We start from the raw sequence: 27,361 nt of genomic DNA on the forward strand, positions 1-27,361 counted from the left end.
CGCCCGCCGTGGCCGCGGCTCCGCAGCAGCCCCGCGGTGGGGCCGGCGCAGGCCGCCCGCCCTCACCTGCCCGAGGCGGGGCTCCCGCGGTGGGCAGGGCCGGCCGGAGCCGCTGGCCCCGGGCTCCGCCGCCGGCTCATGCGCAGCCGCCGGGGATGGCGGCTGCGATGGCGCCGCGGGTGCTGCCGCTGCCCAGGCAGCAGTCCTTCAGCCCGCCCCCCGTCCCCAACCCCTTCGTGCACCCGGGCCGCCTCAGCGCCGGCGACAAGCTCCGGGTAAGGCTGGGGGCGGGCAGGACAGGCGGCCGGGGCCGGGCCGCGCTGCCCGGGCTGGGATGCGCGCGGAGCGCGGCGGCGGGGCGGGCACGGCACCCCCGGGCAGGGCTCAGCGCGGGCGCGGCTCCGAACCGCGCTCCGTGCCGCGCCCCGGGCTGTCAGCGCCGCGGGTGGGGGGCACTGGCCGCTCTCGAGCCCCCTTGCCCGGGCGGAGCGTGGTGTGAGCGATCGAGGTTTGAAAGTGCCGCCGGCAGCCGGGGCTGCGGGGCCCGGCCTGCCCAGCACCGCCCGTGCCCCGCGCCGCAGGGCAGCGGAGCAGCCCCGGCTCTGGTTCCCATCTGCAGCTCCTGGCTCTGCCGGGAACTGACTGCCAGTGAGAGCGTTTCCTTCCCCTGTACGGCACAGTGTGTTTCCTGATCTAATCTGGAGAGCAGATACACAAGGAAGTTATGTAAACGGTCAGAGATGCAAAGGGTGGTCAGCATAAAAAAGTCACTGGTTTTGAAATTAGGTTCTTCAACCTTTCAAGGTCTACAAGCTGCCTGCCTGCTCAACGCATACACAGAGGCTTACTGACTTCAAACTTAAAACTTTTAACACAAGATTTAAAACAAGCTTTTGGAAATATTTGTGCAATCATTGCTGATAACACATCACTCCTAGAGTAAATGGGTCCCGTTTCAAGAATTAAATACTACCCATCAGTCAGTCATGTCAGATGCCCCAGCTCTGGAGTTAAGATGTCAACTTCTGTCTGATATGAAAAGCTAAAACAGAAGATAACTTTTTCAGTCATGCTGTTTCAGATGCTTATCTGGCTTTAGGCTGATTTTAAGCCTGGGTTGGGGAGGAGGGAGTGAAACTCTTGACTCCATATTGCAGCATGTACAACAAAAAATGGTACCTCATATTCCACTGGGTCACTGACTGCTGTCACTGGGCAAATTGAATCGGGCCTCAGCTGAGTGCTGTCCCAGTATGATATGTGTACAAGTACACACAAGATTACAGGATACTCATAAAACTAATAAAGCTTTTGTTTTTAAAAACATTCTTTAAAAATTAAATGATGAACCAAACATAAATATATGATTGAGGACAATGAGGACATCAGTGTGTATTATCAGTGTGAAATTGAAGCATTTTCTGCTGATGGTTATAAATATCTGAAGCTGACATACAACTAAATATTTTATGTTTCATATGGATCTTCCTCAAGTTATAAACAATGTTTGCCCTGAAGGTAGCTGGGTAGAGGAAATGTGAGAAACCTGGAAAATGATTTCAAGTCCTTTTATCCGCTGTGTTTTACTTGAACACATTTCAAGTGCATCTGAATCAGTAGCTTTAGGCATGAACCCTGAAGAAACCAGTTTCTTAATGAGGTTCCAGAAATGGGCAGCATTCTGTTCTGGCTGTCCTTTCTGGAGGATGCTTTTCAAAAGCTTGCATTTTTAAGTTACTCCATAATGCACCTGGAAGGAAAAACATCCATCTGGGTTAGGGCCTGGTGCTAGTGAGCTGAGGAGAAAAACAGTCACAGAACTGGAAGGCAGAAAAACACACGAGAGAACTTTTTTCCTATTGATTGTATTTCATCCCTTCTGCTCTTTTCCCCCTATGGTCATAAGGACTGGGATTCCTACTGATTGCTTTGTCATGTGAACCTCTGTTCCTCTCTTGCTCAGCACTGCCAGTCAGACCTGCTGGGAATCAAGGCCTTACCAGACTGTTACTATAAACCTCAGAAAAGGGAAGTCTCCTTTCTCTTGCCGTTCACAGCAAGTGTAGTGTTTCTCCATTCTTGCCTGTTAAGGATAGTCTTGTTGCGTTTCCCCACTCTGTACTATTCCTTTGACATACACCGCTAGAAACATACATATTTCAAAACCCTTTTTCTTTGGGACTCCGCAGCAGGATTTCCTTATGTTGGTGACCTTGAGTGTAAAGGCTGCTGTGTGCCTGATGAGTGGAGCTTGAAAGTGAGACAGGGTAGCTGTTTGCATTTCATTCAGCTTCAAATATAAAAACAGCCAAATTGAAAAGTGGAGTGAGAAGATTTTACAATCTCTTGCCAGTCCTTGTTAATAGTTTACAAGCCACCCTTATGTGTCAATTTTGTTATTCTTTAGCATGTGCAAAGCAAGGATCATTTGGGCTGTGCTAAACATCTTCATGTGCCAAATGATTTTAAAACAGTTGTCAAATACTTCTGTTTTCCATCCTCTGGCTGAAGTTGGCTGCCATTCATTGTTGAGATTTTTCTTGGGGTTAAGTTCTTTGGTTTGTGATTGTTCTTTTGCTGTCCTAACTTCTGAACTGCAAATGCAAAGCACAAACTCTAGTTCAGTCATTACTGGATTCCAATTGATTCAGAAGAGATGCTCAGTGGACTTCTGCAATGGTGAACTGTGTAGTACCACAGCCAAAAGCAGTATTTTTGGAAGGAAGCAGCTGACCTGCCTGGCAGAGCTGTGACATCCCCTGGATGCTCATGGGACACCGTCTTGCCCTGTGTGTGCTGCTGTGAGGGACTGATCACAGCTTCAGATGTCAAAGTATTTCAGTGGAGTTGGGCTTCACTCTGGTCCCCAGCCAGCTCTGCTGCTTCCTAGATAACTTCACAGTGGCTAAAGTTGAACAAAATTTCATATGGAATTCCGTGGCTTTCTGATAGACCTGCTTCTCCACTTTCCAGGTTCCTACCATCAGTGGAGGCATAACGCCATGTATTGATCAAGGGTCAGTCAGCTGTGGGAGTGGGACCTGGGCTGCCAGGACTGCTGCAGTGACAGGATATGCAGTTACTGCAGACACAATAAACAGAAAGTACATGGGTGATTCAGTATGTGGGAAAAGGTTCCTTGGATGACTCAGAATAATTCTATCTTGGTGGTTACTGCACAGAAGCTGGAATGGCTCTGATCCTACTGAGTAGTAATTAAACTTTGTATTTTTCTCTGTATGTTTTTCTCCTATGCTTTCCCTTTTCTAGTCTACCTTGACCTTTCTCTTTTCTGTCCTTTTCTTGCCCTGCTCTGCAGCTGATGGAGCAGAAACCAGCTCTGCCTCATTACACAGTGACCTAGAAAGCCAATAGCTTGCATCAGCAAATCAGTACCACCTGTGCATCTGCCTCAACTAGATTAATGAATTTATTAAAGTTTTGAAGAAGGGATTGTTTTGATTTTGCTATTGCATCCTTTATTTCTCATTTTAGGTCAGTACATATATATTCTCTTTCATGAAGAAGAACGTTGTTTTAAGTTAAACGACACTGATTATGCTTACGCTGCACATTTTGGATAAGTGAATGCAGCTGAAATGGACTATAGATCATAGTAAAAGAGGATGCATATAGAGAAAAAAAACCCCAAATCTAATTTTGGGAGACAAGCAAAGAGTCTTTGTTGGTTTATCTTCCTACCCGACTTTTTCAGATTTGCCACAACTGGCACCAGAGTGAGTGGAGGCAATAGATCTCTATAGGGTCAAACGTGTCATGCTCACTTCTGGGATCTGGAGCAGTCCTTTACCTATTGTCCATAAAATTCTATAGCTAATTACACAGAAGTGTTAAATAAAAGAAAGAAATAATCAGACCTGTGTGTTCAGATCTCTCCTGGAAACACATTTTGTGGCAGTGCTTGCAGAACATAGCCATCAACACAGTGTACCTGCTTATCGTGCTTATCTTCATTTACTCTGTGTATCCACTGTCACTGTGCCTGTGGGGACACAGAAGCGAGTCCTGAAGGTCCCAAATTCATCTTAATCCTCATCAGTGTCACAGGGTTTAGAGCCAGATGGCAGAGCCTCTCCTGAGTATTGACAAGAGGAGGGTAAGCAGACATTACATGAAGATGGAAGGGATTTGGTGGGAGGGAAAGGACTCTGTTGGTGAAAGGAAAACTAGAAGCAACTGACTGTATCAAAAAATTGGATGAAGTATACACTAGGGTGCTTATTTTCAAATATACTACACTTGTTCCTTTTTAAAGAAAAGACATAAATCAAAATTCACTGTGATGTTAATAATCACGTCTCTAGGAGGTTGCAAACTGTTTTATAAAACTGACAAAAAGTCTTGCTTTTTCTCTCCAGTAAGAGGCCATTGTTAAAGAGCTGACTAGAATTGATTTTGAGAGAGGAACACTGTTGTTCAGTTGTAGGTTTTCTTAAAAACTAGTAAAGCATAAAATGTAGTAAGCTCACAAGAATAAGTTAAACTCTCTTAACTCTCCTTCAGTAACTTCTCCCATACACTTGAACTGGTGGACCTGTCAGTCTGTGACACACTCTCAGATAGGTTTTGAGGGACTTGAAGAAACAGCCCAAATAAATGTTTAAAAATAACTATTACAGTTCTTCTGGGGTGTTTTGGTTTGTGCATAGGTTTGCACACAAACTGGCCCTCCTCAGTGAGTGGCAGCTGAGCTGGATTAGTGCCAGAGGGAGTTGAACCCTTGACTGGTTTCCAGGAATGCTGGGCTCTGTCCTGCTCACACAGCTCACCTGGTTCCAGCCCCAGCTCTGCTCAGTCTGCACAGTGCTTGTTGCACCATAAAGCCAACCTTCAGGGTACACTTTCTAACCTAATGTGATGGGGTAAAATAATTAAGAATTTCTTCTGCCTTGCCCTGTACCAGAGCTGCCGTGGTACAACATGGTGCCAGTACACCTGTTTCCTGGAGCTATGGAGGAAAATACACAAGCTAAAGATTCCTTTGGGGGGGCTGGGGATGATGTTTGAGGATTATTTGCAATCAGGGCAACTAAAATCTTGGTTTTGCTTAAGTCCCAGCTGGGGGGAATGATGTTGTCTTGTGTGTGCACAGCTCCCTGGAGCAGTAGTGAGGATCACTTGCAGCAATATCATGACTCAACACAAGATTTGTCATTTGAAAGGGCAAGAGTACAATTAGTCATCTTAATGATCCTGCTTGACTTCTAGATAGGCAGCTAGTGATAGAAAGCTCTGTAGTGGAGATATGTGTCATTTGGGCACTCATCTGAGCTGGTTGTGTGCTGCAGACCAGGACCAAATATAAACTGGAGCCAGCAAACTTAGTTTACCCTCTGTGTCTAGCTACATCCAAGTCAAAAACGTAAATACTCAGATATTTCAGTTCTTCCTGAAATGGGAACTCAAAAGTGAAAATGAAATATTAATTACTTCCCATAAGAGCACTGGAATCATTAAAGCTTTCCTTACTAAATCACAAAGCAATAATGGTAGTACTTTAAAATCTTGTAAAGTAACTACACAGATAGCAGAGTCATTTCTGTTGATAGCATTTCTTAAGATTTTTCACCTCTTGTTTTCCAGACTGTTCTCCAGGGCATTATTTTGCTTCCCCTCCGTGCCATATGCATCATACTCATTTTACTGCTAGCTTGGCTGTCTGCATCAGTCGCAACTTGCTGTCAGCCTGGAAGAGGATTTCTGCCGCTGAAAGGATGGAGAAGGTGAAAAAGTGACCAATATTTGTGAAAACTAAGCTTTTTTTTTTCCTAATAACACAAAGCAAGGGTCTAAAGCTTTTTTTTTCCCTTTCACTCCTCCTTTTGATTTAAGAGGATTCCTCAGGTTTTTTTACCCATTTCTATGAAGCAATTTTTTAATGAGTATATTTTACAGCAATAGTGGATCCTTTTAAATGGGTAGATTTTCAGTTGCCTTGAGGCTAAAAAAAAATATAAAAACATTCATAGACAATCTGTAAGCCAGGACTTACCTTACTAATAATCCTAGCAGGAATATTTGAGATAAATTCATTAAGCAAGTATTTTGTAACATGACATAGGCTGAGCTCCTGAGTAGCCTTTGTCATTTCTTCTATGCTATGTTTCTATGACAAAATTAGCTTTGCCAGCTCCTCTCAGCTGCATTGCCCTTGAAGTGGTATTTCACAGCTGCTTCTGTGGGTTCTGGGTTTCAGTCACTCACTTCTGACCTCAAAGTACTGCAGCTCCCTCCTAGCTACGATGCACTGCAGCTGCAGGAGGAGGAAGAGAAACAGGAGGTGAATTCCAGCAAGATCAAAAGGTCAGGGAAAGTCACATGGAAGGAACATGTCCCTTACTGTGGGAACACCTTCCAGTAAGGAAACATTGTCATTTAATCTTTCTTGTTTAAAACTGATAGTAAAAAACCAGTCTCAGTTACATAAATTCTTACAGAAAGGACATGAAATCTGCTAGTTACTCCCTTCACAAAAGTGTTATGGTACAATGCCATAAAATACGCCATTTCCAGTGTACCTGGGAAGAAGGTTTCACAAGGTGCTGTACTTCCATCATGAAAGGTGATGTCCCCTTCCCTGCTTCCCCTTTAGCCCTACATTCTGCTGGTGAGGAGCATTGCCACCCTGTGTGGGCCCCATTGCTGGTTAGAGCTAGGAAATTTGTTAGGGACTTTTCTTTTGGAGCACAGAATGAATTCTGACTGTTAGCTGGACGATTTTTTTGTGTTTCTGTTTACAAGGAGGATGATCCAGACAACGCTCTCCGGCCTGACTCGTACCGCGTATTTCCTGATGGGATTCCAAGTTAAAGTGAAAGGGAAAGTAGCCAGTCTGACAGAAGCCCCAATCTTTGTCGCAGCTCCTCATTCAAGCTTTTTTGATGCCATTATTTGTGCCCTGACTGGGATGCCATCAATAGTGTCTAGAGCAGAGAATTTGTCAACTCCAGTATTTGGCAGTAAGTATTTACGAAAAAAAAATTTAAAAGTTATGAGTCAATGACTCGGCATTGAGTCAAAAATTTTATCTCCTAAAGTGATTTAAGGGTGAACTTTTGAGCTCTTTAGTTTCCAAAGATACTGGCAAATTATTTCTACTAAAATTCCTATGACACATTATCTTTCTGAATTGGTAAATTTGCTTAGAAATTATGCTGTTTCTTTTCAGGTATGAAATACAATATCATTTTGAACTTGTTTTATAGTGAAAGCATGTTTTGCAGCTGCTCAGGTTGGAAGCTTTCTCTTTAATTCTCCCAGTAGCAGCTCAAAAAAATCTGTTTCACTGCTGTCTTTTAACAGTGTGGCCCACAAATGTGAGTGAAGGTTACTTCAAAACAGACCCAAACTACAGTAGTCTGGAAAATACCACATTTATAAGATCAAACTTGCAGGCACTGTTATGGATTTTTTTAATGGGAGCAAGACCAGGAAGGAATGAAAGAGGAGTTACTCAAAAAGGAAATGCAGGGAATGGAAAAGATCAGATGAGTCATGCTTCTATTATTTTCTCCTCCTTCTGGCACAAAAAGAATCCCTGTTTGCATTATTGCTAGAATCAGCTGTAGACTTTCTGCTGGCTATACAGTAACCCAGAAATAAACACAGGAGGCAACATAGCAAAGTGTTTTTGTAGAAAAGAAATGAACAGAGAGTATATTGATTTTAGCTTAAAAGCTCAGGCTCGGAACAGAGAAGATAATTCTTTGCCAGGTACCTCATCACAAAGGTCCACACATTCTGATGTAGACTTCTGATTAAAGGAGGGGTTTTTATCTGTAATTTACACTGAAGCTGTGCATGCTTTGTAAAGGAAAAGGGAAGGCAAAAACTACATTTTGGGTGCAGTCTGCATAAGTTAGGCCTGAGCATGGCCCATGAGCTGACCCAGTCAGGTCACTCCCTCAGAATTGTGTGGAAATGCTTAGTTGAAAATAACAGCATTATTATTAGAATGTGTTTGGGTGAATTTTGCATGTGTCTGTCTATTGTAAAGCTCCTCAGCTGGCAGGCTGGGGATGTCTTCTGTGTCTTACTTCCCATTCTGCAGAAAGAGAATAATAACACTCTTATCAATGTAGTCTGAAAGTTGTTTGCGTGGAGTCTGTCTCCTAGTATATGAATAACAAGTTTTTGCTGTAAGAGAGCCTTGAACCCATGTGTTTTCTAAGCAGTAGTATAAAGCAATTTTTTTTTAATCTGTTTCACAGCAATTTTAAGTTCCCTTCAGCCTGTGGCAGTTTCTCGTCAGGACCCCGACTCACGGAAGAACACAGTTGCTGAGATAACTAGGAGGGCATTATCAAGAGGCCAGTGGCCACAGGTAGTAAATACACTACTAACTTCTCTTCTGTCTTGTATTCCTATTCCCTGTTCACTGTGCATTACAATAGCACAAGTGACAGCCTGGATAGGATTCTTAAAATGTCCAGAAATGAAGTCAGCTCTGAGGTATATGGCTGGGTTAAGAAGGGAAAAATCTGGTGTCCAGAAGAGTTTTGTTGTGACAAATGGATCAGTTCAATGCAGCCAGTTCCAACTGCTGTTGCAAGTGCAGAAGCTCTTGACTGTTTTCCCTTTTCAAGTCTTAACATGCTGCCTTCAATGTAGCAGATGAATTGTGGATCAGTGTTCTGAATCTAGACCATACAGCTGTGCTCGCACGATGTAGAGGATGAGCAGTTGATGAGACTGTCCAAGATCAGTACAAACAGCACTTTAGCTCAAAACTTCAGTTTCTCACATAGAGTGTAGATGAGGTGGAGCTCAGTTCACTCTTCAGGTTAATAATGCACGAAACCCAAGATTTTTAGATTGATCTGAGCTGTGGAAGGATTTTGACATGGAAGCAATAGTTACTGCTTCTGCAGTGTTTCCCATGGTCATTCCTCAGCAGCAAGCTGCTGTTCTGCTTCCAGGTCCTGGATGACTTTCCATCTGAAGAGCTATTGGGGGCTGAGCAGGAGGGAGGAAAGTGTTGAGGGAGCAGCTCTGCTGCGTATATGAAAAGCAGAGGCCTGGGGTGGAAATCCACATCCCTTGGAAGAAGACTGGGAGTATTTTTGCATCTACTGACGTCTCATTTGGGAGTGTCTTTCTGCTTTCTTGTTGCACTGGCTCTGGTCTCACATTGCCTTCAACTACTACAAATGTCATTGCCATGCTGCTGGACAAATCCAGTCAGTGATAATATAAAACCTTTCTCCAGACATCTCAGATTTGTGTATAAATTCATGCTTTGTGTTTTGAATTACCTCTTGACTTGTTTTCTTGGGAGTTAATTTACTTAAAATAAAACTAGAAAGTGACTGGTTCAGTAGTTGAAATCACAAGGTCTCTTTAGTCATAGTTGGGTTCCCCCTACATGACTAAGAAAAATTGACTTTTCCTTTGCTTTTGTTCCAGTGAGTGGCTTTTGAGGAAAATTAAAAGGCAACTGAAGACAATAGACTCCAGTAGGAGGCATCAGCAGCTAGACCTGCTGTTTACTGCTCTACTTTCTGAACAGTCTCTAGAAACAGAGACCATTCAAGTAGGGAAGACCAACACTTGCCTTTTTTTTTTTGTAATGACATTACACATTTCCTACACTTTTTAACTTCATAAGTACCTTCTAAAAGCTTTTTTAACATTTAATGTACTTTGACTCATAAATGTATTTTTCTAAGCTGCTCTACATAATTTTAGAGCCTCCATTATTTTTTAAAAATTTGCCAGTTAAACATGCACATGGCAATTTTTTTTGTTAGTACTGGGCTTAGAGACTACACTGGTGCTCATGATTTGCTAAATTGTTATGGACAAATGTGCTGGTAGATCTGATCTCTGCTGAAGGCAGCATGAGGAGGAAAGGGAAATGGGCTCCTGCACCAGTGCTGCACTTGGGATGAAACCTAGATATGTATTGTGGCATAAATAGATTATGAGTCAAGTAATCTGGGAATCTCCTAGACTGAGTCAGCAGTCCAACTGAGGGTGTCACTGGCTGGTTCCTAGTCCTGTGCCCTGGCCACACTTTCTGATTACAGGATGTGTTGTGGAGGGCTGGCTGTAGCTTGCTGTGTGCAGTTGCCTCTGTCATACCCTTGAACCATCTGTGTCCCTTGGGTGTGACCTTCTGAGGCCTCTTGCACAGCCTTGACCTGTTCGTTCAGACTGAAGTGGGAGCACACCTCAAACTCTTGATCCAGACCACTTAGTGCTGTTTTTGGAACGCTGCTCATGATCCTGTAGTGTTATGGGAAATGCACAGCTTGTGTTCCACAGGGGGCTGGATTCTGTGTGTCACATTGCAGTTCACAGCGCACTTTATGTCTCAGACACTAATTCAGAAACCTTCTGGGTGTTGGTGTGTCTGAGTCACGGGGTTCAGAGGCTGCTGGGGTGTGTAATGCCTTTGGAGCTCTGCCTCACAGCACATGCCTTCTGTGCCTTCTGCTCTGCTGCTCGAGCTGTGGTCTCATCACGGCTGGCATCTCACTGATAGCATCTCTGCCTGTAAATGCCCAAGTACCCCATCCACTTCCTTTCGGCCCAGACTCCTGTATTTATACACCCAGCAGCTCAATAAAGAACTGCTGCCAGAGGAACAATTCTGTTATTACTAACACTAAAATTACAAGTGAAACACTTAAAGCCTTTTGTACTGTTATTTCTGAACTGATAGAAAGCCTTTCCCCAGAACTCCTTTCTTAGAAAGCATTGGTTTCCAAATCAAGACAGACCAGGTTAATAATATTGTGAGCATCCTTCATTAATATGTTTGTTTCCTTTGGAAACAGTAATGATATTCTTGCAATTCAGTACAACAGGACAGAGATTGTCTGTCTTGCATAATGTCAGCTTATGCATAACAGCTACTAAAGTATAATCCTTTTATGAAATATATGTGTGTATATATTTTTCTCTTTCTTTAAATCCAAGATCCTGATTTTCCCAGAAGGCACCTGCACAAACCGATCCTGCCTGATCACATTTAAACAAGGTGAGAGATTTTATCACATTGTTGTTGGAAAAAAATGTGTGATATTCATTTGAAAGTTATAGGACTGAAGGACTGAACTTGTGAAAGTACATCATCCACAACAGCACTGTAGTAATCCCTTACATTCTTAAAGTTTCTGTGGCACTAAACCCAGTCTTTTATCCTAGTCAGCTTACTTCTCTGGTTTGTGCTATTGTGTAGGATACAAAATATCTGTGACTTATATGATTAGTTAGTTGGGCGATTTTTCTGGGTACAGTTTTCATCTAATTTATTTACTCAGAAACTCAGCTGTTATTCTTATGAGGTGAATGTATGAACTTACTCACATGATGTTCTTTTATCTCAGCTAATAGCTGGGCTGTCTTAGATTCCTGTAAATTTTGCCATGCAAGGCTCAGCAACCAAGTTACAAAATGTCTTTGCATAGTGCTTAGCAAGCCAGGACAACAAATCATTTTTAACACAAAACCATACTTCATTGCATCACTGAGCATTAGGCTGTTGTGCTGCCCTTCAGTTAAGAAAGGAGAGCAACCTGACTTTAACAATTTCACAGTGTCTTGGTAGAAGTGTTACAAAACCATTACTGAGTGCTCAGATCCGTATCACTTGTGATGATCAGAGCACAGAGTGATTCAGGAAATGCTCAAAAGCCTTGAGAGCATCTAGTCCTTTGAAATTAATGCCTGTCAGTGGGGAGATAATGCACAGAAAATGAGTTTGAATAGTCCAGGGGTCTTAGGCAGCTTTCTCCTTGAGATGGAGCCAAACCCTTTTCTGTCCTGACATCTTGCTGGTTGTGCTGCTGATTTAAAAACAAATAAAAAACCAAAAACCCAACCTACAATATACATAAAACCCAAATCAAACAACAAATGAAAACTGAGGTAGAACACTTCTCATTCTCACTTGTGTTTTTAAAAATGTCTCCTTCCAGATACTGTTGTCTGAAATAAATTACTTAAAGTTCCCAATTGCTGTATTAAGCTTAGTTGTAACAATTAGTTCTGATTTGTGGCTGCAGGTGCCTTTATTCCACGAGTCCCTGTCCAACCTGTGTTACTCCGATACCCCAACAAGCTGGTGAGCAGAACATTCTCCTGTTACTAACTAATAATACAGAAGGCAAAAGCCTCACTTAAGTGGTACCTACAATAAATACTTTGCATTGTCACTGAAGAATGTATTGTCCCAAGATTTAGCATAGAAGAGCTCCTGGAAGCAGCCAGGCTTCCCAAGGGTCACCGTGGTGTAGTTGCTATTCTGACTGAAAAATGACTGCTGGGCTTCTTAGCTAAAGAGGGGAGAGAGGAAAGTGTTGCAGCGGAAGTTGGAAACTTCCTGCAGTGCCACAGAGCCTGTACTTTGAAGTCTAAAATGGACACAACTTCCCTATTAGTCATCATTTTTTGGTGAACCTCAGATAGCCTTACTGCAAAGGGACTTGGAAAGTTTCTGAACAGAAGCAAAGCTGAGCCATGCAGTATATCCAGCACCTCTCCTCAGGAGAGCACCTTTGCAGATGTTCTCTTCATGCAGCATTTCTTGCGCAGCTCCACTTTTCTCCATCTGTGAGGCTGGGACCTTTTCACCTTTTTTTAAATTACCTGGTCATCCAACAAATCCCAAAAAGACCAAATTTTCACTTCCTAGTGTTTTGTTAGGATTAAAAATATGGTTGCTATTGTGGTTATTTGCAAAGACTCCTTTGTGTAATCCTTTTACAAATGAATGTCAAAAGTGAACCACTCAAGGGGATCAATATCACATTTCACTGATAAGATTTAAGGATCTGCCATTACACACTGTAAAAATAAACAGTGAGAGTGAGAAAAAAAAAGAAAAATGAAATATCAAAGAACAAGCATGATAAATCGTGCAGAAATGTCCTTAAAAACTAAATGAGATATTTATGAGAATTCCTCTCTAAAGGGACTAGTAAGGCCCGCTGACAGTGTCTTACTAATTTTTCCCTACTTCTGTTGTTTAGATCAGAGTGAATGATTTACAGTATCTAACTAACTATAAATGTTATTCCCAATTGTTTATAAAAGTCTGCCGTGCTTGTTTCCAAATATTTATGGCAAGGAATCCTATTTGCCTTTACACCTTGATTTATTTTCACTACAGGCCTATAAAAACATCATCCACTCTTACTAAACTTGTGCCTGTTTTAGATTGTAACTTATATGCTTGCTAACTTTCATCAACTTTTGTCATACATTTCTGTGTTTTATTTTTTCCTTAGGATACAGTGACCTGGACATGGCAGGGCTATTCATTGTAAGTTTCTTAATCCTACTCAAAATTACATACAGAAATTTTTCCCCTGTTGCTAAACAGTCTGCCAGACAGATTCCACTAAGCCAAGACACATGTTCTTCCAGATCTGTTTTTATGAGAGGGAAATACCTGGGGATAATGCTGTCATTCAGTAGCTTTCATATCTGAATGGCTAGAGGAAGGGTTAGCAAAGGAAAGTATTATTTCCAGTTCCACCACTCTTTTCTTTTCATTTTCTTATGATTCGCACATTACACTAGAACAAAGGGAAGGGAAGTATTAAAGAACCTTCACAACGACACTTAAAATATGTCTGGAAAATACTTTTCACTTTACAAACATTCATTAAAATGTGCATTTTCAGAATCCATATACCATATTTTCATGAGGAATATGTAGTGCATCTGAGTACACTAGTCCTGATTTACTAACTAATATTTGTAAGGCAGCTAATTTTGAAACACATCTAAGCTAGTGGAGCAGATCATAAGCACTTTCTAAGCTATCTTTATAAATATGTGTGTGTGTGTGTGTGTATATATATACTTTTTATATACATGCATATATATATATATATATATATACACACACACTTTATATATATATATATATAATCCTAATACCTGCACACTTAGACAATGGACATGATGAAAATGTCCATTTTAGTTTCCCAAGATTTTTTGCTGTTACTGCTATTGCTGATACATTTATCAGCATCCTGAGACTAATGAACATTGCAAATGCAGTACATAGTACAGATTTCCTCTATGGAGGATTTACACTGAAAGATTAAAATAGAGCTCTATCTTCAGTTATGACAGATGGAGTAGGAATAGGCAAAGAAAGACACAAAATCAGAGGTGTTGCCATGGGAGGGAGGAGGCTGCCCATTCACTCAGAAAGGAGAAATGCTCTAAGCCTGGTGGCTGCATGGTGAAGGCTCAAATCAAAACCTGGGAGCAGGTGAAAGGAACAGCTTAGCCAAATCATGAGGAGAGAAGAGATGGGTGGAGAAGAACCCGTAGATTCTTAACAAAACTAACTGCAACCAGGAGAAGAATATTCCCTGCACAAAGGGAATCAGATCACAAAATGCAGAACTGTCTCTCTCTTTGTAAAACTTCCTGGATATTGCGGCCAGGGCAGGACAGTACCAGTCTCCTTCTCAGAAACCTCCTGACATAGTTCCTGCTTTCACTTACTGCTTCTCTCTTACTTTTGTGCCTTGCTGGGAGGAATACCTGATGTCATGTGTTAGAAAATCAAGCATTAAGAGTGGACTCATGCAGAAGATAGACAAGATTCCATAGGTTCTCTTGCTTTTTCCCTTTTTTATTTTGTCCAATACAAGAACAGAGAGAGACTGCTTGAAAGTTTTCTATTATAACATACCTGCTGTAAAGATCAAATGTTAATTTCTGCTGAAAAAACACAGTAAAAAGAGCAAGTCGGAAGGAGAAGTGACTGTGCTTATCCTCTTTAGCAGTTTCTTCCTCCCCCTAGCTTATCTGTTGATCGTAAAATGTGTGACTTTTTACAAAAGCACTGATGGTCCTGACCCTACTGGCACTTGATTAACACATCTGTGTAAATGTTACTGTAATTTGCAAAATGACTAGCAAATACTAACAAATCCAGTTCTGCATAAGGAAGTGACTGGTCCTATTTTGCAGCTGAGAGAATGAAAGATAAAGTAAAGCTATTTCTCGGAATCAAAGCTCCTAAAGTTTAAAATCCAGTATCCATGGACCTCCTTAAACAGGGGGAGACATTTTACTGATCAAAGACCTGTGCAGAATTGTTAATGTGCATGAGAGCAGACAACAAATTGCCTGTCCTGTGAGCAGACAGCTGCTATATGCAGAAGCCCTGTTAAAAAAAATGCAAAAAGTAACTTTTTGGGAAACTTCACTGCAAGGTACTTAAAAACCTTGTCTAATATTGGCTTTGGTTTTTTGTGCGTTAAAAAGTTTAATCTACTGACATGCAACTAATTTTGTTTTTAATAAGTAAAATTTATTTTTCTTCCTCTTTGCCTGCAGTAAAGAGCTGTGCATAATGACACTGTGTCAGGTCTTCACAAGATTAGAAGTCGAGGTAAGAATTGGAAATATTTTTGTACTAAGATTTAGCAACCAGGGAATTTCTGTTTTAATATGAATGCATTATTCACATTATTAGTTATTTTTAGTGAACAATAAACAAATGTCTCAGAAACAAGAACACGCATCACAGTAAGTAATAGCTCTAATTTGTTGTCCATATGTGTGTATCATTCTGATGAGTTTCTAAGACAAGATAGGAAGATGTACTTGCCACTCTCCAGCAGATAAGCAGCTGAGGGTGTGAGATCATGCAGCCACTGCAGGAGGTCAAGAAACCAAATTCTTGCTCCTCAGCTGTTGTTTCTGGCAAACAGGTTTTATGAATAATTGTAGGGGTTTTTTTTGAAGGGGATGAAGGTGGTGTTTAAGCTGCCAGGAATTCACGTTGCTCTGTGAGCAAGGCCTGAGCCTCAAGTGAAGTAATGACCACTTTGAAAACCTTGACCGTGTTTGCGTAGACAAACCCGGAGTCACAACTTCATCTCACCCAGTGATGACAGAGTTTTCTGTGTACTGTGTGCCTGTGCTCTCTCAGTTTAGGAGTTATGTGACTTCTGAAGGGGAGCTGTAGTAAGCAGGGACCTATTTCAGACCTTGAACAAAGCTGGCAACTGCTTACAGAAGGAATGAGATCTCAAATATTCCTGTGAGCAGCTGGACCTCTCCCCTCTTTACAGGGGAGACAACTTTTAATTATAAACAGAAATTGTTATGGTTATTTGACAGATAAGCAATTCCATAAACTCACTGGTTTTAATCATAAAGAGAAAGGATTCCTTAAAAACAAACATTCAAAGGCTGTTCAGGACTAACTGTGTTTATATGGGACAGCGCTATAATAATGCATCAGCAACTGCAGTATAAAGCAACATACTGGCACACAATCAACAACTTTCTTCCAATGAACCATGAGCACCTCATTTTTGAATTGCTGTATTCTAGGAATTAAGGACAGAGCAGCAGAACTCAAGAGAAATGATAACCATGGCTGGGAAAAGGCACAGTAAACAGGGCTGTGAGCAAACACTGTAGACTGAAGTAGAAAGAGCAAAGCACTCCTCCACACACACTGCTTTGCAAACAGGTGCTGGTTCATGCCACAATAGATAATAGTTCATCTGGAGGCTATTTCAGTGAAAAGGTACTTCCAACTTCTTACATATTAACACTGAATCCTCAGTAGTAAACATGTTACCATTTAGATAACTGGGGGTTTCCTAGGTGTGGGAGGAGAGGGGGTTGTTGGGATTTTTTACCTTCTGCTTACAATTCCAAAATTGTATCCAGTTAGTGTGCTACTTACAACTCAGAACTATGATTCCTTAATGTTTTTGTCATGGGGGAATAATGTACAGGAAACTTATCAGTCACATGCTGACAGATACAATTAACAGGTACGAGGTGGGACTGCAGTGTGCATTTGAAAACATTAACACTCTCACATACACTAGTCCAATATATAACATCACTTAATAAGGATCTTTGAAAAGAAGTGTGCGGTATTTCAAACTCACATTCTTACCAGTGCAGCATTTAATCATCAACTAAGTATGCATTTATTATACTTTCCTTCTTTGGGGGTTGATTTTACATATTAAAGAAGCTCCTACCAATCCTTAGGAGATAGTTTTGCAGTAAATCTCATTTGTGTGGGGAGGGCAGCAGAGGCTGAGCAGTTTCTAAGGTGCCTGAGACCTCTAGCGCCCAGTCCTTTCATTGCATGGCTGATGTTTTTTTCCTGTTCTCCCGCACTCAAACAAAAATAACAAATCGCTCATGCTCCTAATGAAGTGGTAACTATTGAATTGATTGGATAACTCATCCCTTTCAGTTTCTGCCTGTTCATGTTCCTACTGAGGAAGAAAAGAATGATCCAATTCTTTTTGCTAACAGAGTCCGACAAACCATGGCAAAGTAAGTAATGGATCATGAATAAAAGCTTTGAGAACTGTTCTTTTATGTCCAGTAATTCCACATACAGCCTAGCCATAAAGTACAATTTAATCAAGTCCCAGGTACTATATATAGGAATTGCTCTAGATTTTCACTAAGAAGTGTCAAAACTCCTATACTAGACTATCTGATTGTTTTTACATGGAGCATAAAGAAGGTTGTCTTACATTGGAACATAGTATGTTCAGTTCACAGAAAACTGGAATAAAATGATCTCTTCTTGCTTGGCAAGGATAAGTGGGTGGTGGTTTGTTCATCAACGTTACTGGGCTGCATTTACAAGACTGTAAATCTGAAAACCTCATGGTGCTGCTCCCATAACGTAGTTCCCCGCTGTGGTTTCACAGTTTCATGAATTGGTGTGTATTGCTTTGTCCTGCTTGCAGCAGTGCAAGAAGGAATTACCATTTGTTTCGCATATCAGAGAAGGGAAACCACCAACAAAAAGTTATTTTCGTATAAGAAATTGATTTTACTTTTTCCTTAATTTTGTTTCAGTGCTTTGAATGTGCCAATCACTGATCACACTTTTGAAGATTGCAGACTGATGATTTCAGCAGGGCAGTTGACTTTACCCATGGAAGCTGGGCTGGTGGAGTTCACCAAAATTAGCAAGAAACTCAAGTAAGGGAAGTTTCATCTCTTGGTAGCATAATTACTAAAGTGCTGTCTGCCAAAGGTTAAATAACCAGACAACAGACTTGGCCATGTGTAATATAGCATATTTAGCATACAACTTACATAAATTACAAGGAAATCAGAGATGAGGAAAATCCCAGTAAAGACCTAATCCCAAGTGATTTTTGTCGCCAGTATTGCAGGAGGAAAGATTGCTTTCATCAAAGAAAGAACAGCACCTATTTTAAGCACTTGATGGTAATACTGGTGCAAATTTAAATTGCTTTAGTGGTGAGGCACTGGCAGCTTGTGGCAGGAAGTAAAAAGCCACCTTTCCAGCCTGAAATTTCATCTTACTGTTCTTAGTTTTACTGTGCAGCCATGTGTCACTAGTGATGTCAGTTTTTTCTGTCTGGATACAGTGGAATTTGAGGACTGAGCCATGTAACCATACTCCATCAAATAACCTGGCATGGCTGTGGTGAAATCTGAATGTGTCCAGTAAATCTTGACGTATTATTTATGTGCTGTATATTCATTTATAGAACTCTATCTGGAATAGTTAATGGCAATCCTAATTGTTCTTACCAAGGTGCAGTGGTGTATTTCTGCAGAGATCTGACACTTCTGAGACTCTAGCAATGCTGGTGTTTGGGTAGAGGGTTTGGTAACAGAGCTGAGACCTGCTCCCTCTGTCAAGGAAATACTTACCCTAGAGCATGATGCAGCAAAGTATTGCTACACCTGGGTTTATGGTAATGAAAAGCTCTCTGCTGGGGCAGCCTGGTAATTGGACAGACAGTTCTAGGTTTGGGAAGTTATTCTATGGAAGTCTGACATACCCAAGCATAGAACTGCCTGCTTTTAATATTAACAATCAGAGGGGAGCAGTCCTTTATTACTGATTTAAAGTAAAATATCTGGTCAGAAGCAGGGCATTGGAAGTGCTGTACACCCATGCCCTGTTTGGCAGTTTTTCATCTTTGAACGCTGTAGTAACTCCTACTGAAATTCCATCTGTCCGAGAACTGCTGTATAGAAATATCTCCTCTCCCTCATGTTTGCATAGCCTAAAATGGAATCATGTCAGAGAGCAGTTGGATACTTTCGCTGCTATTGCAAGTGCTTCCAAAGGGGGAAGAATTGGAATTGAGGAGTTTGCTGAATACTTGAAGCTGCCTATTTCAGATGTCCTCAAAGAGCTGTTTCTACTTTTTGACAGGGTGAGTAGTTGGTTAATTGACTTGTTGACAATATTTTGTTAGAAATCACGTACCAAAAGGATATTTATTATAATTCATTATGTCCACCTTAGTAAATGCTCCTTGGTTAACAGTTTCTGTAAGCAAGGTAGGTGACTCTCACAGTTTTGTTCAAAAGTTTCATTGGAGAAAACATTCATTAGTTTCTGCCTTGTGAGATGGCAGCCAGTTGTTGGTCAAGTTGCTGGACCAGTATCAAACAATACTCTTCATGCTGGTAATAGCTGAATATTTTCTTTTGCCGACTGCAGATTTTGATCTTATGTACATTTTGATAGCTGAGTTAGCCATTGTAATTAATTAGATAATTTAAAGCAGAGTAAAGCTAACTGGAGTGTTAACCCTGGAGTGTTCCTGCTGTGCTTGTGAAGAGTGCTGTTAGACTTTACAGGGACTCCTCTTGCTTCTCTCCAGCCATAAAGGGGGCTGTGTGTTAACATGATCATTTAGGCTTTACCCCTAGTCAGTGCTAATCTCTCCAATTTTCTGCTTCTCTCTGAGGATGACAAAAATGGCTGCATTTCTCTCTATACCAGAAGCTAGGGCACAGATACAATTAATCTTCTAGGCCTCCACATGTGCTGCAGTGCACACAGCCTGGTGTCCTGCAAGTGCCTATGGACTGGAGGTTTTCTCTGACTGTAAGAGCTTTCCCAGCTCGCCATCACTCCTCCCGATCAGTTACCCTTAGCAGTACACCTGTCCCTAGCAGGACATGGTATATGCTGATTAAAACTGTTCCAGGATTTTTCCACATGAAAAGTTTTTACAGGCTCTAAAATAGGAAAGAGTCAAACATATCTCTTGAACTGCTGAATGCCTTGAAGCTCTAGCAGAGCTAGGTACTCATCCTTTTGTCATTCCTGCCCCCCCATGTTGGACCATTGGCTCCTGAGACATGTAGTCTGAGTCCTGAAGCACAGTACCTACATCAGAAATGTGCTGTAGTAACCAGAGTAATTCAGGGCAATCATATTCCTTTCATAGTCTTTATATGGCACAGCATCAATGACCAGAAATAGCAACGTAATGTTCACTAAAAATCTGAGGGAATAAAAGATTCTGAAACCAAACCAGTGCAAGGCTGCATTCACCTTTAAGGAGATCAGCACAACTGAGGAATGGTCATGCTCATCTAACAGGGCTGTTTTCAAATTGCTTCAGGTATGAGCACAGGCATTCTGAGACTTCTGCTTTGTGGGTGTCAACTTCATTTTTTTTTCTCTAAAATGGTTCCTCAAATCACATAAACATAACAATGCAAAGAAGAAAAGAAATAGAGGCGTATCAACATGTGACAGAAACTAGGGAGGCGTAACTGACAGCCAGAGACGTGCACAGACATGGTGAAGTCTGAGCATGCAGATAAGCTGTGTTTTGCCCACGCCCAAGTCAGACACCAAACAGCTTTGGAAGGCTACAGAACACTGGATCTCAGAGCAACTGGCTTCAAAAAATCTTCACAATGTTCCTTGCTAAAGCTTTGCTGAGCGGAGGAAGTGGTAGCAGTCGTGGAGGAAACCTTGCACGTGGCCTTGGAGGGCTCCTAACAGGAGGTGGAGGTGGAGGGAATATTGGAGGACTTGTTGGAGGTCTCGTCAACCTTATAAGTGAAGCGGCAGCTCAGTATAATCCAGAACCACCTCCACCTCCTCGCAATCATTTTACAAATGTGGAAGCTCAGGAGAGTGACGAGGTCAGACAATTTCGTCGCCTGTTTGCCCAGCTGGCTGGAGATGATATGGAAGTGTGTGCCACAGAGCTGAGGGACATCCTGAACAAGGTCCTTTCCAGACACCAAGACTTGAAGACAGATGGCTTCAGCCTGGACACCTGCCGTAGCATGGTGGCCGTCATGGACAGCGATGCGAGCGGCAAACTGGGCTTTGAGGAGTTCAAGTATCTGTGGAACAACGTCAAGAAGTGGCAGTGTGTGTACAAGCAGTACGATACTGATCGGTCGGGCACTGTTGGCAGAGCCCAGCTGCCAAGCGCCCTGAAGGCTGCGGGGTTCCACCTGAGCGAGCAGCTGTGCCAGGTGATCGTGCGCAGATACGCCGCCGACGACGGCAGCATGGATTTCAACAGCTTCATCAGCTGCCTGGTGCGGCTGGACGGCATGTTCAGGGCCTTCAGGGCCCTGGACACAGATGGAAGCGGCCGCGTCAGAGTGACCATTGAGGACTGGCTGCAGCTGACCATGTACTCGTGAGGGTGTGGCAGAGAGGCAGCTTTGTGTGGAGGAGTCACAGGGAGCACTACAATCCTCTGCTATACAACTGTAGTCTTTGTCTTTAGTCTTCCTACAGATCTAGCTAGCGATAGATGGCTCAGCTTCAAGTGTGGTGATTCCTCTTGTGCATGGAATCTGCTTTTCTGAGGGGTTTGTGTAGGTTGTTGATTGGGCAGTTGCATAAGTCTGTCTTCAGAAAATTCTAGACTATAAGGGAATATATTGGAAAGATCAAAGCTTTGTTACTTTTTCATGTAAAGTGGCTTGTATACGAGTATAATTATTATATAAAAAACCTAGTTTGGTGTTGATGTTGCTGTTCTGATTTGTCAGCAGTCACTAAGCTGGAATAAAGGCTGTTTGCCTGAAGGCAGTCACTGGTAGAGTCTGGTGCAGTTATTTCTAGCAAGGGGAAAAACATCAGAGTTGCAATAACTGTAATGATCAGTGAACTTACATAATCAATTTCCTTTCTACTTGCATTTTTTCATGCTTGGCTGTTGAAGCAAAACGTCAGTGCTACTGTCAGTTCTATCTGGTGGCCAGGACAAAATTGAAGACTTACAGGAGCCTACTTTTATAATGATCACCTCCATCCTACAGTTCTATGAACTAGACTTTTCTCTCTTTCCTTCAAGCCTAAACATAGTTATAAAGCAAACAACTTAAAATACTACATTTATATTTAGAGAAACTTGAAATAATTGTGCAGTCACATAGCAGACAGACAGCCAAAGTCAACCTCCAGCTATCTGAGTGAAATTTCATCAGAGTGCAGCATCCCACTCAAGGTAGTTACGCAGTTCTGGCTAAGATGTCAACTTCTCAGTGAAAAAAAAAAACAAAAAAAAGGAATAATATTAACTGTTAAATGTACATTTCTTTGAATTAAGGATTCCATTGTTGATCAAAAGAGCTCAAGGCAGATTTCTTGGCAAGGCTTTGCTGCTTTAAACGAAAATTGTCTTGGGTGTGTGCGAGCTGGCTGGAACGTGAAAAGATGAGTTAAATAGGCAGCCTGGCACTAGAGGCAGTCTCCAGATGTGAGAGTCCTCACACCCCTGCCCTTCCCCAGGGACATAGCAGTGACTCATTGAGAAATACCACGCAATACCTGCAAGCCATCTGCATGTTAATGGGGTGCTGTGGTGTGGTTTGGTCTGTAAATTTCCATAGCTTTGATTTCTAAATCTTGCACTTACACTTGGCAAAGAGTATTTTTCAAACTGATGAGATACCCTCCCTTGTATAATTGCAGAAAACTTTTACTTGAAATGAAACTAACTTTACAGTTTGTGCCCAGACTTTTTTCCTTCTGCACTTTGTTAAATAGCAAACAGAAAAATACTCATATTGTCCCAGAGAAAAGAGGCCAGTTCCTCTCTAATGGTATTCAGCCTCCTCCCAGTTCTTCAGTGGAAAGCACTCAGTTGTCCATTGTGCCACATAGTGCCAATTTGGGCTCTGAGTAATAGAAAAGTGAGCAGGAGATAAAGTGTGGCTTAAACAGCAGGACAGTGCATTGGCTTCCAAATACCTTGTAGGGCAGTGCATAGGCTTCAAAGGAAGCTTAAGATAAACCAGGTAGATTTGGTTCTCCTTTCACTGCCATATATTTTATTGCTGAAGGTTCAAACTCAAAGCAACAGCCTCGCTCTTGGCCTGTTGATTCTGGATTGTTGCATTGGTCTCTGAACCTCAGCAAGTGCCAGTGCTGCCTGCACTGCAACAGTTACCTCAAACACTGGATTCCAGTTATTCTCAGAGCCTTCCTGAAGGCCATGTACTAGAGAAAATCTTTGTTTTCAATCTTTTTTGTTTGTGTTTTGTTTGTTCATAAAATAGAAATCTATACCCAGTTTGTAGCTACTGGAAACATGTATTGTTATTCCTGCCTTAGTCTCACGGATTTAGTGAGCTCTTAGGTTTTTTCCCAGGAAGAACAAAAACCTCTAGTATTGTAAACTGTCTTAGTGCATGTGTTGTGTTTGATTTACAGAAGAGCTTTTAAAGTGATTTGCAGTATTAGCTATAACTACTGCCATGCATGTTTGGGTTACAGAATGGAGATGGCACCATCGACTTCAGAGAGTATGTAATTGGTTTGTCTATTCTTTGTAACCCAGCCAACACAGAGGAGACTATTCGGATGGCATTTAAGGTAAGTTCAATTTAGTGTAAATCTACAAAACTGACAAATCAGAACTGACTGTAAGTCTGTTAGCTTTCAAATCATAAGTTTATAGCTTCAATCTGTTATGCAAATGTAAGTAATTCTCTTAAACCAATTGACATTTAGAGTGTGAAAGGGAGGGGAAGAATTGCAGGCATCACAGAGAAGGGTTTCAAAAGCCATGTAAAGGCACTAATGAATATGTAACTTGGCAGGCTAACTCCAAAAATGATTCAGCAGCACTTGTAGTTTTTTTGCCTGAGGTTTTTTTCTGCTGTGATTCTTCAATGTCACAATAGATGGAGTAATATCCTCTTGTGGGTCAAGCCTCACTAGAGTCATTGTTCTTAACAAGAGGAGGGAGAAAAAAATCAAGGGCTGTTCAGGAGTAGCACATTGAAAACTGGGCTGCATCTAAGAACTGCTGGCTTGTCCCGTGGTGCCCTGATAGTACTGGAGTCAAGGAGCAGTAGCTGCTTTCACATCTCAGGGACATGCGGACAATACACGACGTGGGATGCCCATGTTGAGAATCCTTGGCTCTTTTTTTTAAGTAGCTCTTTGACACAGATCCAGTTGTTTTACCCATTAATCTGGTTTTATGAACTCTGTTGAACAAAATATAGAGGTACAATCATGTTCATTGTAAACTGGGTGCTTCCTAGTACTGATGCATACTTGGGAAGTACCAGAGGCTTTGTGGCAATCCATTATCCACTGGCTTCTTTTCAGATAAGCACTAGAGCTGTTCAAGGTTCATTTTTAGGGATGTTTCTTCAGTATAGATTCCTATAAAGAAACAAGCCTAGCAGCTATTGTTCCATTATAGTCTAGTTTCCTAGACTATACTCTTCAGAATCTTAACAAGTGTGCTGATTAAAAATCAGGAATTTTTTGTAATTTCCAGTTTTTAGCACAAAACACCTGGTTCAGCTGGTAAAAGCCTGTTACAGTCTAAAATGGAACTATGGGTCCCTTTTGCTACCTGTTTTCTGTGCCACTAAATGTCTTCTCCTTCACAATGGCAAAGTTTGCCTGTCACAAGTATTTAAGAATTACAGCAAACAGTCCCTTGTATTTCTCCAAGGGTTATTCATAGCAGATGGTTACTGTCACTGTACTGGGAAGGATGGGATGATCAGTGTACAACAGCCTGCACTCCAGGAACCAAAATTCCTTGTTAATTACAATTAATTCCTTAGTGAGTGATCAATCACATACACTAAAATTTAGGTATGTCAGAGCATAAACTATGATAGCAAGTTTAATCTGATAGCAGATGTGCCATAACCTAGTGGAAATGGAGACTAAACCCTAAGATGTTCCAGTATAGCCTGGCTGAACTCAGTAGACTCTTAGCATAGCTCATGGTAACAATAAATCTATATCTTTGTTTATGTTTTATCAGTTTTGTATTACTTTTATCACTGAACCAATGCTGTGAGGTTGGTTTGTTTGCACAGATTGTTCTATTCCCAGCTGTAGCATGGACATTGTTCTGCAAAGTGTCTGCTTAGTCTTATTCCAGGCTCTTCAAATCCCAGGCGTTGTTCACAGAGCTCCTGAATGCTGGAACCACGATGAGTGGTTAATGTGCACAGAGGGCTCACAGGCAGAGTGATGCCAAAGTGTTTCCACACATTCTGTCTCTTCCAGCTCTTTGACATGGATGAGGATGGGACTATAACAGAAGATGAGTTTGCTTCTATCATTCAGTCAGCACTGAGGCTGCCTGAGCTTGATGTTTCTGTGCTCTTTAAAGAAATAGATGCAGATGAAACTGGGAAGCTCTCCTATGGTAAGTTACATCCTTTTGCTAGAAAGAATACTCTGATAGTCATATTGACAGGGAGGTTCCTTTTTTAATTCCCTCAAATTCCCTGATGGTTCTCATACCTTGTTTCTGGGGAGAACTGTTTAAGCACAGGTTTAGAATGCTTTGTGTGATATTCCTAGGTGTTTTTAGAGGGAACTAACTGGAGATCAGCTTCAGTGAAAGAAGCAGGCACTGAAATTTTCTTTGATTCTGTTACTGCACTGTAGCATCTTTTTTTTTAATGTTTTTCAGAGGAGTTCAAGAACTTTGCACTCAAGCATCCAGAATATGCCAAGTTGTTTACTACATATTTAGATCTCCAGAGACACCAGTTAGGTGTGTTTGAGGAGCAAGACACTGAGCTACCCAAAGGCAAACACAGCCCAGCTAGGAGCACAGCCCCGGTCTCAGAAACAACACCGCTCGCAAGAAATAAAGTCTGTCCTGAAGGCAATGAAGAAGATAGCTCAAGTACCTCTGACAAAAAGGATGACTGAGAAGAGTTAAATAATTCAGCTCTTGAATCCTACAGGATTTTTTCCTCAGCTGTTCATAAGCACAAGTGATGTAAAGTAGAGATGGAAGTTACAATTTCAAAACAAGTCTTTTTTTGGTTTTTTTTTGGTTGTTTTTGGTTTTGTTTTTGTGTTTGTTTTTTCTTTTACTTTCATATCAGGAGGAGTTATTCCTGTTTGATTGTAAGGGAAAAACCACTGTTCAATCCTTAATGTCAGCATCACAGTACTGGGAATGTTGTTCAGTGTCTTTCAAGTTCATGCTTCCACAAAAGTAACAGGTGTGCTAAGAGGAGTACGAGGCTCCAGCACTGCATTCTCTCTCAGAATGGAGACTGAGGAGTCCACTTGTCTAAAAACAAGTGGGATTTTTGGTGCTGCTCAATTCCTCTACATCCCCAACATGACTTAAGGGAAGAAATTATGCTAGAGTGTTTTAATTTGCAATATCACTTAGCCATTCTCAAGTTTCTGAGACACACAAAAATGAGTTACAGGAAGCTGAGAGTTTAAGATTATGTTTTTTGGCCCTCCTTAGATTGTCCTTAACTACTTATGAACCACAAAGCCTAAGCTTCTGAACAAAACGTGCTGGTTCATTGATGTTAACACTTCAGGCCTAAAAGCTGGTGACAGATGGAAATGGCTGCACTTCTAACAACAAAAACTAATTGGAATTCCAAGATAGCAGCTTACAGTCTAGAGGAAAATGCAGACAGTAAGACCTAAGAATTAATGGACTATTTCAAAATAAATACCATGTTGTTTACAGTAACAACAGTTCAGGATCACATTGGGAGGAGCATTCAAAACTTCAGCATATTTTTATTCTCGCAATTATCAACAGAGGAATGTGACCTTGCTCTGCAAAGCTTGAAAGGCAAATATGCTGTCAAACCATAGTTCTAGTACTTAGTATCTACTCTAAAGCTGTCTCCTGGAAACCATGTTTGCATTACTGTGCCATTACTCAGTGTTCTTGGGGTTTGGTTCAAAACCAAGCTCCTTCTAGTCAGTGATTTGAATGTTTTGCCTCGGTCCTCTCTAGTGCACAGGAAATTGGGCCTTTACCTTTTTCCATCCTTCATCTGAATGCACTTTATGCATTATTTAAAATATATAGCTATTTAGGCAAATACGTCTCAATAAAAACTTGGAAGGGATGAAAGGGAAGGTATTTTCAAATAAAAACTGAGATGAGCAAAGCCTAGACTGTCTAGTACCAATAATAACCAATTTTCAGCAGGTTTTCATATGTGAAATGGTAACCTCTGCCTCTAAGTTATTGCTTGCAGTCTGGCCACAAGCTCATTGCCATGTTTTACTTTCTCTGTTTATAATTGTGCCTCTCCTGATGTTTCACGTGCTTAAAATAAATCTATATTTTTAAAAAGA

The 27,361-nt window shown here is 41.5% G+C and overlaps 2 protein-coding genes across 2 annotated transcripts; both read left to right on the forward strand.

Annotated features, from left to right (window-relative positions):
- The first annotated feature begins 57 nt into the window (after positions 1-57).
- Positions 58-27,361, forward strand: LPCAT2 (lysophosphatidylcholine acyltransferase 2). The gene is made up of 14 exons (XM_063410703.1): positions 58-275; positions 5,605-5,744; positions 6,763-6,980; positions 8,232-8,344; positions 10,945-11,005; positions 12,033-12,091; positions 13,257-13,291; positions 15,334-15,388; positions 17,228-17,310; positions 17,848-17,973; positions 19,037-19,190; positions 23,525-23,623; positions 25,292-25,433; positions 25,704-27,361. Exons 1-14 carry the CDS (start codon positions 156-158, stop codon positions 25,946-25,948), a joined length of 1,650 nt encoding a protein of 549 aa, XP_063266773.1. The 5' UTR covers positions 58-155; the 3' UTR covers positions 25,949-27,361.
- CAPNS2 (calpain small subunit 2) lies at positions 20,401-23,510 on the forward strand. Its single transcript, XM_063410704.1, has one exon. The coding sequence runs from the start codon at positions 20,695-20,697 to the stop codon at positions 21,439-21,441; it is 747 nt and encodes a 248-aa protein (XP_063266774.1). The 5' UTR covers positions 20,401-20,694; the 3' UTR covers positions 21,442-23,510.

The sequence above is a fragment of the Prinia subflava genome, chromosome 13 (genome assembly GCF_021018805.1).
Source record: "Prinia subflava isolate CZ2003 ecotype Zambia chromosome 13, Cam_Psub_1.2, whole genome shotgun sequence".
NCBI lineage: Eukaryota > Metazoa > Chordata > Aves > Passeriformes > Cisticolidae > Prinia > Prinia subflava.